Genomic DNA, 12,257 nt, shown 5'->3' on the forward strand with positions numbered 1-12,257 from the left:
AATCATCTCATATCCATTTGATAATTGACTGTAGTGTCATCTTGTAAAAAAATAATAAGAATGTCTCACCGCAAATCATCAATTTTGGAAATAGAGTCACTTTCCGTCATGGCGGAGTCTTTCTCCCTAGAGTTGGGTGGTTCATCTGCTGCTGTAGTATTATGTTTAAATGATGTCACCATATTACTCCTACTGTCTGTTATTACTGTTAGGATCTTCCTCTTTGGTATGTCCCACTCGTGCAAGCATTTGTCCACAGTGATTTGACTGTGCCATGTGTGGGTGCGCTACTTGTTCAAGGTCCAACAATATATATTTGTTCAGGTTTATTTTTAACAATCAACAGAAAAGTAGCATGTACTTATAGCAAAGAATGAAACTGTGACTCAAAAAAAAGCAATATTTTTGTAACAAAACTTGGTTTTACAGAGTAAAATACAATTATATAACGGCTAAATCTGTGTCTGTGTAGTTTGTTCAAACCTTACCATAAATAATAACATAATAGGTTTTTTTTTTTCTTACTCCGGGAGTGTATAAGGAGTTCTGAAATTCTAGAAAAATGCTTAATGTATTACAATTTAACTAAGCAAATTAGATTTTAGTCAACTAAAATGTACTGGAGATTTTAGTCCACTAAATATGACTAAAACTAAAACAATTACACATGACTAAAGTGCGACTAAAACTAAAATGGGATTTTAGTTAAAAGATTCAAATATGACTAAAACTAAAGGTGCTGTCAAAATTAACACTGCAAAAAGAAAAAAAAAACACAGTTTTTCTTTGGCTACAGATCGCCACTTCTGCCTTCAGGTAGGATTCAATTTGAATAAGGCTTGATCAATGCTACGTCTTCACTCCTTGGATTGTTAGTCACTGACTGCTGGAATATATTTAAAGCGGAGTTCCGCTTAAAAAAAAAAAAATTAAAGTCAGCAGCTACTGACTTTTAATAATCAGACACTTACCTGTCCCAGGGTCCAGCGATGCAGAGGATCGAAGCCCCGCTCATCTCCCCCGGCATTTTAACTGTGGGCACTCAGCTGTGGCTTCAAAGCTGGGCACCCACTGCGCATTGCGCGAGCCGTGCAATCATCTGGGACCTGTCACGTGTCCCAGATGATTGCCTAGAGGGAGGGGGAGAGGTGATCTCCCTTCCTGCGCCGAAGGAAATGATGTCAGGAGTCCAGGCGCTGAAGGAGGCAGATTTCGAGGGACCAGATAGCAACAGGCATTATAATGTACGTTTTTTTCATTCACATTAATGACATTTTTTATTTTTGGGGTGGAACTCCATTTTAAGTAAGGCTGCTATGTTCTCTAACAGCATTACACTCTCTACTCTGGATCACTACAAATCTGATTTGCGTCACTTCCTCACTAAAAGCTGTCCATACATTATACAACTTTCTTTAGATTTACCTTCAACTGTCTAGTGCAAGAGCCTGCCTGATTGCATACAAATTGAAAGTGTTTAGGTTTGATCTCATATTATATGGTTTTGGTAAATCTAAAGTACAATTCTACAAGAAAATTGTATAATATCATATAATATAATTAAGACCCTCTTTCTAGCCTGTGCATTTCTTTTTAGTAGACAACTAAGTTTATTGGTTCGTGTATTCAGGCTGCACGGCACTTTTCTAGCTGAAGATATAATATGGCGTAACATTACATTTTTAGCTTTTGTTAAACACAATATTAGAAAATTTAATAAAGTTGGTTTAAAAATATCAAAATGTCAAACACTGTAGGTTTTTTTTTGTTAATCAGAATTTCATATATTACAAGCAATTTACAAATAAAATATTTACAAAAAAAAAACTGTAAACAAAACAATTAATTTAGGCATCCTATACACAACACGCTATTAAATTTCAGCTGACTCTGCAGGGTAGCAAAATACTGAAGATCTGTTTGTCTCATAAGCTTCAGTGTAACAGGAAATGGCAGTTTCTATTTGTGAGATCCATTGTTTCTGTAAAATATATAGAATATGGTATTAGGCATGGCATTTATACAGATGTGCACTCATTTGTTAAGAGTTGTGGATGTGCAGTTTCTATTTCAAATCTAGCTCTGGCCCATCCCCCTCCCACACTACCCATTATCCTGTCACTGAAATCTGTCCCTTACCAGTAGTTAGGCATGGGAGGTGATAGGGCAACACTTGACTTTACCAGAAATCAGATTTAGCAGGTTTAAGGAATCGGAAAGCTGTTAATGGTACATCTAGGAGCCTGCATTTATTCAGGTAACCAGCTTTATAGGTTTCACAATTTGCCAGGCTTATTTAACCACTTGACCACTGGGCACTTAAACTCCCTTAAAGAGGAAGTAAACCCTGATGGGTTTACTTCCTCTTTTTTTCCTTGCAAAGGTAAAGCATAATGGACTACTATGCATCGCATAGTAGCTCATTATGTGTCACTTACCTGATACAGGAGCCAGCGAAGTCGCCGCTGTCCCCTGTAGTCCGCCGCATCCATCTTGCTGGTGGCGTCTCGCAGCTCCGACGAATGACAGCGGCGAAGCCGCGATGACATCACTCCCACGCATGCGCACGGGAGTCGCGTCTCGCAGCTCCGCCGCTGCCATTCGGCGAAGCCGCGATGACGTCACTCCCGCGCATGCGCACGGGAGTCGACAAATTAGGCAGATCCATTCTTGGACTTGCCGCATTTAGTGCGCCTGCGCGCCGCTGTCTACGGCGCATGCGCCGTAGACAGCGGTGCCCATTTTCGGGCAAATATCTCCTAAACCATATAGGTTTAGGAGATATTGCTTGGACCTACAGGTAAGCCTTAATCTAGGCTTACCTGTAGGTCAAAGTGGTTTGAAAGGGTTTACTTCCTCTTTAATAACCAGACCAATTTTCAGCTTCCGGTGCTCTCACATTTTGAATGACAATTACTCAGTCATGCAACACTGGACCTATATGAAATTTTTGTCTTTTTTTTCACACAAACGGAGCTTTCTTTTGGTGGTATTTAATCACCGCTCGGTTTTTTATTTTTTGTGCTATAAAAGAAAAAAGACCGAAAATTCTGTAAAAAAAAAAAAAAGAATTTTTCTTCATTTCTGTTATAAACTTTAGCAGATTAGTAATTTTTCTTCATAAATTTTGGCCAAAATTTATACTACTACATATCTTTGGTAAAAATAAGTACAAATTAGTGGATATTATTTGGTCTTTGTGAAAGTTATAGAGTCCACAAGCTATGGTGCCAATATCTGAAAATTGATCACACCTGAAGTACTGACGAAAATTGATCACACCTGAAGTACTGACGGCCTATTTCAATTCTTGAGACCCTAACATGAGTTCTTTGAAATTGTCATTTTTTCCCACAATTCTTTGCAAAATCAAGATTTTTTTTACTTTTTTTTTTCACAAAATTGTCATATTATCAGTTTATTTCTCACACACAGCATATGCATACCACAAATTACACCCCAAAACACTTTCTGCTATTACTCCCGAGTACGGCGATACCACATGTGTGAGACTTTTACACAGCGTGGCCACATACAGAGAACCAACATGCAGGGAGCGCCATCAGGCGTTCTGGAGCACCCAGGACAATTCTGACATTTCTCTCCTACATGTAAAAATCATAATTTATTTGCTAGAAAATTACATAGAACTCGAAACATTATATTTTTTTTTAGGAAACACCCTGGAGAATACAATGGTGGTCGTTGCAACTTTTTATCTCGCACGGTATTTGCGCAGCAATTTTTCGAATGCTTTTTTTTTTGGAAAAAAAAATTTTGTGCTTAAAAAAGAAAATACAGTAAAGTTAGCCCAATTTTTGCATAATGTGAAAAATGAAGTTACGCCGAGTAAATAGATACCCAACATGTCACTCTTCAAAATTGCACACGCTCGTGGAATGGCGCCAAACGTCACTACTTAAAAATCCCCATAGGCGACGCTTTAATTTTTTTTTTACTGCTTACATGTTTACAGAGGAGGTCTAGGGCTAGAATTATTGCTCTCGCTCTGATGTTCGCAGCGATACCTCACGTGTGGTTTGAACAGATTTCATATGTGGGCGGGACTTACATATGCGTTCGCTTCTGCTTGCGAGCTCAGGGGAAAGGGGCGCTTTAAAAAAAAAAAAATGTTCTTATTGTTCATTTTACTTTATTTATTTTAGTTTGACATTTTTTTCCCCAAAAATAAATTTTTTGATCACTTTTATTCCTATTACAAGGAATGTAAACATCCCTTGTAATAGGAATATGGCATGACAGGTCCTATTTACAGTGAGATATAGGGTCAATAAGACCCCACATCTCACCTCTAAGCTGGGAAGCCTGAAATAAAAAATAAAAAAAGATTCTGGCTTTGATTGTATTAGCGAGTCGGTAGAGGCACTGGAGGGCGGCGGGAGGGGGGGAATGTCTATGGCTGGGTATTGCAGGGTATCTCCGAGTATGGCTGGGTATCTCAGAGTATGGCAATTTATGTCAGGGTATTGCAGAGTATTGGCAGGGTATTGCAGAGTATTGGCTGGAATTGTACTGCAGAGTATTGGCGGGTATTGCAGAGTATTGGCGGGTATTGCAGAGAATTGGCGGGTATTGCAAAGTATTAGCTGGTATTGCAAAGTATTGGCGGGTATTGCAGAGTATTGACGGGTATGGCGGGTATTGCAGAGTATTGGCGGGTATTGCAGAGTATTGGCAGAGTATTGGTGGTATTAGCTGGTATTGCAGAGTATTGGCGGGTATTGCAGAGTATTGGCGGGTATTGCAGAGTATTGGCAGAGTATTGATGGGCATTGCAGAGTATTGGTGGGCATTGCAGAGTATTGGTGGGCATTGCAGAGTATTGGTGGGCATTGCAGAGTATTGGTGGGCATTGCAGAGTATTAGCTGGCACTGCAGAGTATTGGCAGGAAATTGAGGAGTTAAATTTCGGTGAGCAGCGATGTGGGCACTGCAGATGCAGCCCACAGCGCTGCTGACACGATCTCTTCCCCCTCCGCTGTAGCGATCGGTACAGAGAGGGGAGGGAGGAACCAGCGTCATAACATGACGCTGGTTTGTTTACAAGTGATCGCTCCGTCAATTGACGGAGCGATCACATGGTAAACGGCCGCAATGAGCGGCCGTTTACCGTGATGCGCTGGGTCCTGTGGACCCGGCGGTCAGGGATGCTCTCGAGTGTGTGCCCCAGGGGGTGCGCGAGAGCGGAATTCTGGGAGGACGTCATATCCCTGTAGCCGTCATTCGGCTATGGGCCGGTTGTTAAGTGGTTAAAAAGCAAATTTATAAACATTGATCTTAAAGGGATTGTAAAGGCAGGAGGTTTTTTTTAATCTAAATGCATTCTATGCATTTAGATGAAAAGCCTTGTGTGCTGCAGCCCCCCTCCTACTTACCTAAGCCCATCTCGATCCAGCGATGTTGCACGAGAGACTCTGCTGTCTGGGACTCTCCCTCCTCATTGGCTCCCGCTGTCAATCAAAGTTAGTGCCACCTCTCTCTCCTGCAATGAGGAGAGAGAGGTGGCAGTGCAGAGCCAGGCCACAGCTCCATGTCTGAATGGACACAGGGAGCTGCGGCTTGGCTCAGGTGCCCCATAACAAGCTGCTTGTTGTGGGGGCACTTGACAGGCGGGAGGGGCCAGGAGAGCCAAAGAGGCACCTCAGAAGAGGAGGATCTGGGCTGCCCTGTGCAAAACCACTACACAAAACAGGTAAATATAACATGTTTGTTATTTTTAACAAAAAATAAATAAAAAGAGGAGACTCTGGTATCACTTTAACCACTAGCCGACCTGCCGCTGCCATACTGCGGCAGGTTGGCTCTCCTGGGCAAATCGCTGTAGCTGTATGTCGGCCCTTTAAATAGACTTGGCAGGGAGGCGCATGCACCTGCCGCGTGACATAGGAGCTGATGCATGTGCCTGGTGGTCGCGATGTCCGCCGGGCACCTGCGATCGCTCCTGAGAGAGAATGAGGAATCTGTCAAAGTAAACAGACAGATCCCCCGATCTGTCAGGGAGAGGAGATTATAAACAGTGATGTCTCTCTACTCCCAATCACTACACTGCCCTCACAGTTAGATACACCTCCCTAGGACACACTTAACCCATTGATCGCCCCCTACTGTTAATCCCTTCCCTGCCAGTGACATTTATACAGTAATCCGTTGCTATTTCTTTAATCGTAAATCACGGGACACAGAGCCATATTAATTACTATGTGGGTTATAAACCACCGTCAGGTACTGGACACTGGCACACCCTAAACAGGAAGTTGCCTCCCTATATAACCCCTCCCATACCGGGAGTATCTCCGTTTTTTCACACGTGTCTAAGGTGTTGGTCACGAGTGAAGATGTGCTGTGCTGAGCTCCTCTGGAGCAATCCTTGCTGGGGCTAGCCATGCAGCCGGATCCATTCAAATTGTCTTTTAGGCCGAATTGAATGGTACTGAAGAAACGAGATTTTGCCTGTAAACGGTTCTCTTTTTAGAGAGCTGGACCCCAGGATCCAGAACTTTTGGTATTAAGGCCATAAAGTTTTACTGGCCGAGGTGCTATTACAGGTCCAGGATTGTGGGTTTCCCTGAGGATCCCCGGCTCATGAAGGTTTGTTAACAGATCCACCACGAAGGGTGAAGATTGGGTCTGTTGGTTTTTACCACAGAAAACCCTGCGGCGGGAAAGGTAAGGAGTTTTCTAAGAAATGTTTTAATTTTCTTATGAAATGTCTCCTTTGATTAGTAAATGTTGCCATGCCTAAGTGTCACCACTGGGGGCTGTATGGAGCACATACCTTCTCATGCTTCCTCAAAAGAGACCGGACCAGCAGGCTTCTTTTTCTCTCTAGTCAGCAGCAGACCTCCGGTAAGTCTGGGGTGGGAGGTTTCTCTTCACCAGACACCCCCACCTGTGCTGTATTCTCCCCCCCTTCTTGAGGAAGAGCATCAGGAGAAAAAAAAAAACTGGTGGCTTCCAGGCTCTCTCTTTGCCATTTTTTTCCCCTCACATGATGATCCTGTAGGATCAGAGGCCCGCAAAGGTTTTTTCTTTTTTTTTATTAAAGGAGGAGGGGGACGGAGCTTAGCTTAGCGTTGGCGTTCTCCAATGTCCAGCACGGGAATGTGTTTTTTAAAGCACCATTATTATTGCTGCAAGCTGACAGAAGGACACAATAGCGTAGAGGGGCATGAAAGAGGTTTGGTGACACAGGCATTCCTTTTGACATATTTACTATTGCATCAGGCTGAGCATTAATAGCAGTGGCAGGGCTGGACTATTGACCAAGCAATGGATGTGATTTCTTCTGGTAGTACCTCTGCTTTCTGCATCGGACTATGGTCAGAAAGGGGGGGTTGAAACACCCCAAAAAAGGAGCTAAAAGGGTCTACCTCAAGCTCTAGAAAGCCTACTCTACAAATGGCATCCTCCCCTGAGAAGGGGTAATTGGTCAGAGTTAGATCATGGGCATGAAATGTTTTCAACTGTTTTCAACGCTGCAGCCCCTGTTCATTTTACTAAAGATCTCCTTTACCTCAGCCACAGTAGGTTTAAAAAAAAAAAAAAAAAACGAAAAAAAAAGTTTAGCGACTTTAATCGCATCCTAGCATGTTCAAGATGTGAAAGGTTCTCTTCCATTTTCCTAGGACCCTCAAACTGAGGAACTAGGGGCAGGAGAAGACAAATTCCCTCAGGGGACCGTGGTGACGCTGATTGATGACTTCTCTTCATGAAGTGTCAAATGCAGGAGAGTCAGCTTTCACAATCTGCAAGATTGATGGTACAATTTCTTGCTGAATGATCCGCTCCACATTTATGTACCCTTAACTGAGTGTTTGGGTCTCCTCAAGCTGTGCATGCCTTTTCCTGTCCATTCATTGTCTGAAAAGCTTTTTTGTATCTGGAGGATCACCCAGATAAGCATTATTTTCCTTTCTAAAAAGTTTTCACACTTTATCCTATGGTAGAGAAAATTAGGGTATACCGGCAATTAAAGAGGAAGTAAACCCTGATGAGTTTACTTCCTCTTTCATTCCCTGCAAAGGCAAAACATAATGGACTACTATGCATCGCATAGTAGCCCATTATGTGTCACTTACCTGACACAGGAGCCAGCGATGTCACCGCTGTCCCCTGTAGTCCGCCGCATCCATCTTCTCGGTGGGTCTCGCAGCTCCGCCGCTGTCATTCGGCGAAGCCACGATGATGTCACTCCCGCGCATGCGCTTCGTTATCGAGGATGCCACGCTCAGTGTGCCTGCGTGCCGCTGTCTATGGCGCATGCGCCGTAGACAGCGGTGCCCGTCTTCGGGCAAATATCTCCTAAACCGTATAGGTTTGGGAGATATTTCTTAGACCTACAGGTAAGCCTTAATCTAGACTTACCTGTAGGTCAAAGTGGTTTGTATGGGGGTTTACAACCACTTTAACGCTACTATATCCTTTGTGAATAAGTTTGACTTGTCTGGCAGACAATACTCAAATACTTAGGCCGCGTACACACGCGCGGACTGTTGGCCCAACTTTGTCCGTCCAACAGTTTGAGCGAACAGTCCGCTCAAACTTAGCATGGACGGACATGGCCACACACGACGAACGAACAGTTTGCTGAAACCGTGCGCAATGACGTGAACGGCACGTACGACGGGACGCAAAATACGACGTCCTATACACTGCATTATAACTTTCGGCTTGAAAATCCTTTCTGAGCATGCGCGGAACTTAGTTTGACGAACAAGCCTACACACGGGCGGACTGTTCGTTGAAACAAGGTTTCAGCGGACAGTTTTTCGGAATTTCCGTAAAACCTTGTTCCTTCCAACTGTCCGCTGAAACTGTCCGCTGAAAGCCCACACACGAGCGGACTGTCCGCCCAAACACTGTTCAGCGGACAAGGTTGGGCCAACAGTCCGCGCGTGTGTACGCGGCCTTAGGGATCCAACGAATAAAAGGTTGGAATTCCTATTAAAAAAAAAAAAAAAAAACACCTTTTTTCTGGCAGACTGAGTATCTCAGCCTGCGCTGACAGTAATTGGTTATTGTTAAGAGACCAGTTATATCCAAAGAATTTTAACCACTTTTTTTGCATGAAGTTAATCCAATCAGTTATCTCCATCCTACAAGGAGGAGAACTTCTGGTGTCAATCGACGTCAAAGATGCATATCTCCATATGCCCATTTCTTCGCTCACTAGTAATATCTACTTTTCAAAGTAGAAAATATTCATTTTCAGTGTGTAGCTCTGCTTCCGATCTAACTACTGCACCTCGAGTACAAAGGTTCTGGCTCCTATTCTAGCCAGATTGAGGGCCCAAGGTAGATTATGGTTTACCTAGTCGATCTGTTCTTGATAGACCAGTTGGTAGCCCACAAAGTATGGTCAGCACATTCGACTACCTGGAATATATAGGTCGGATTCCCAATCTAGGAGAAATCTTCTTTAAAACCATGAAGAAGGCCAATACTTGGGTCTGATCATAGGTACACCCAGTAAAGGGAATTCATAACCCATTCAAAGATCAGTGCCATGAAGGATCAGATTTAGATGGTCGAAGCAAGATGAATTTCTCCTATTCAACTTTTCATGAGGTTGTTGGGAACGACTGCTGCAAAACAGTATCCTATTGGCTTGAAACAAAAGAGTTCAAGCTCTACATTCCCAATGTGTCTGACTCCAAAGGCTACGGCCACATCACCCTGATAGCGCGCAATCTTGTAGGCTAAGCTGGGTCAGGCCTGGTTAGTACCTGGATGAAAGACCACCTGGAAATACCAGGTGCTGTAGGCTGGGTGCGCCGAAGCCTCAGTTTATGGTTAATATCCAAAAATCTGCAGAGAGGAAAATGCTTCAGTTACCTGGGAAATAATAACAACATATGCCAACCTTTTTTGTTTAGGATGGGGAACAGTCCTGAAAGAGGCAACTGTCCAAGAGAAGTGGCCCAGATCAAAAATGGCCATGTCCATTAACATTTTAGAAATTCAGGCAGAGCACTTGGTCCTGAGGGCCTGAACGTTCAGTTTATGATATTGTCCTGCCAGGATTCAATTTGTCAATGCCACAGCAATGGCCTATATTAATCACCAAGGGGGCACAAGATGTTGTGAGGCCCAGAGTAAGATGAATCATATCCTATCTTGGGCAGAAAACCATGTACTTTGCCTATAGGCAGTCTTCATTGCAGGAATAGAAAATTGGCAGGCGGACTACTTGAGTCACCAGCAGTTGTTCCCGGTAGAATGGTTCCTTCACCCCGATATCTTCCTGTCAATATGTCAAAGATGGGGGATCCCAGACATAGATCTGTTTGTGTCCAGCATTCAATAAAAAAAATTGACAACTTTGTGTCAAGAACAAAGGATCAGCTAGCATGCGGAACAGATGCCTTGCTATTCCCATTGGATTGGTTCTCCGATTTATGCATTCCCTCCTATTCTGCCTGCGTCAACGACTTCTTCACAGCATCAAGCAGGAAAGGAAGTCATTGATTCTTGTGACCCCAGCGGGGCCTAGGAAATCTTGGTATGCAGAGATCGTAAAGATGGCAGTAGGGGACCCATGGGCCCTACTATCACAGCCAGACCTTCTCTGGCAAGGTCTGGAGTTCCATCCTGCTTTACAAACGCTAAATGTAATGGTTTGGCTATTGAGACCCAGAGATGCGAGGGCTGTTGGGTTCAGTAGTTTTCTACCTTGGTTAATGCAAGGGAGCCGGCCGCCATAATTATATATTATGAAGTCTGGCAAACATATGTCCCCTGGTGTGAAACCAGGAGCTGCACCCCAGGAAATAGGTCAAAGATAGAATCCTTGACTTTCTGCACTTTCTGCAGGTCGAGAAATAAAGCTGGCCTTGAGTGCTTTCCAAGGACAGATCTCAGCCTTATTTGTATTATTTCGATGACCACTTGCTTCATATTCTTTGGTTCGTAACGCGGCTTAATCTCCGGTTAGGTAACCCCTGAACCCTTGGGACTTGAATTTAGTTTTGTCCGCATTACAAAACAGCCTTCTTTTTTTTTTTTGGCCCAACATGACATATTCCCTTGGTCATTTTTTGACAAGGAAACTATTTATTTTTTCTGGTAACTATATCTGCTGCAAGAAGGGTATCAGAATTAGCTCTGATACAGTATCACTATCCATTATGGTACATCACACTATAAAATAGCAGAGCTTGACAAACCTTTTCAGACTCCGTATTTGCTTGCATAATGAAGGCAGCGATACACTGCTGATAGCGATTCTCATGCTGAATTAGGAAAGCATTCCTCATTCCATATACTATTGAAGACAGAAGGAGTCAGTAAATAAAGCCAATATAAACAAGTTTACAGATATATGTTCTTTAAGTAGGGGTATACTTCAGTAGAACAGCAAAAAAAAATAATACATTTTTCACTCCAAAACACTTTTATCCTTTATAAAACAAGATACCATGCACATTCATACTTGCGTACCTGTAACATGGAAGGCATCAATACTTTTAATGCTTAGCCTGTCTAGTGGAATAGGCTGGTCTAAGACTTTGCAGTAACCGCCTTCTTTCACTATGCTCTGCAGCTCTGGGTGTAAAGACGGGTACATTGTACAAGCTTCTATATTTGATGTTTTCTGCAAAAAATAAAAAAGACACAAGACAATGAGGCCTCATGCACACTGGACGTTAAAATAACATTATAAAAACATCAGTAGTTTTGCGGTGAGTTTTTCAACTTTTTTCAACATTTTTGCAATAGCGGACAGAGAGGTCAATAAACACCTGATAGAGATTCTAAACATTTAAAAAAAAAAGCATTAGGCTGGAATTCCACTTTAACACCCTAAAAAAAAGACACATTTCAATAATAATCATGATTCTATGCTCACAATTCAAATCTATCTCAAATACAATGAACTTGTCTGATTACTCTGACCAGACATTGTCCAAATTTTGATAATCTCCCATTACAGATTGTTAGAGCACACTCACTATGCATGAAAATGCATTTAAATGTAGATATTACAATAATTAATATATGGTTAGTTTAGGATGGGATTTTAAAGTATAGGACATGCTTCATTTTTCTGCATTACACATGTGAAGCAAGTCCACTGTGAACAGTAAAACAAACATGCATGTATCATGCAACTGTGTGCATTTTCTTGAATGCATTTTCACCAAAGAAAATCTGTGCTCTGAATGTTTCTCCCTCACTTTATGAATGAACAAACATTTGCATTTCTGTGAATGCATAATTGTGGAAAGGCCCCTCAT

General features: G+C 42.6%; 1 protein-coding gene across 3 annotated transcripts in view; it reads right to left on the reverse strand.

Annotated features, from left to right (window-relative positions):
* Positions 1–313: 313 nt before the first annotated feature.
* The window catches only part of PLEKHG7 (pleckstrin homology and RhoGEF domain containing G7), a 154,556-nt gene continuing 142,612 nt past the window's right edge, over positions 314–12,257 (reverse strand). For all 3 annotated transcript variants that reach the window (XM_077470785.1, XM_077470787.1, XM_077470786.1), the window contains 3 exons: positions 11,461–11,614; positions 11,187–11,284; positions 314–1,981 (listed from right to left, as the gene is read on the reverse strand). In XM_077470785.1, the coding sequence (XP_077326911.1) occupies positions 1,874–1,981; positions 11,187–11,284; positions 11,461–11,614 (360 nt within the window). In that variant the 3' untranslated portion in view covers positions 314–1,873. The remainder of the gene's footprint in view (positions 1,982–11,186; positions 11,285–11,460; positions 11,615–12,257) is intronic.

The sequence above is a fragment of the Lithobates pipiens genome, unplaced genomic scaffold, assembly GCF_037356315.1.
Source record: "Lithobates pipiens isolate NorthernLeopardFrog02 unplaced genomic scaffold, aLitPip1_a1.2 Scaffold_8, whole genome shotgun sequence".
Lineage (NCBI taxonomy): Eukaryota > Metazoa > Chordata > Amphibia > Anura > Ranidae > Lithobates > Lithobates pipiens.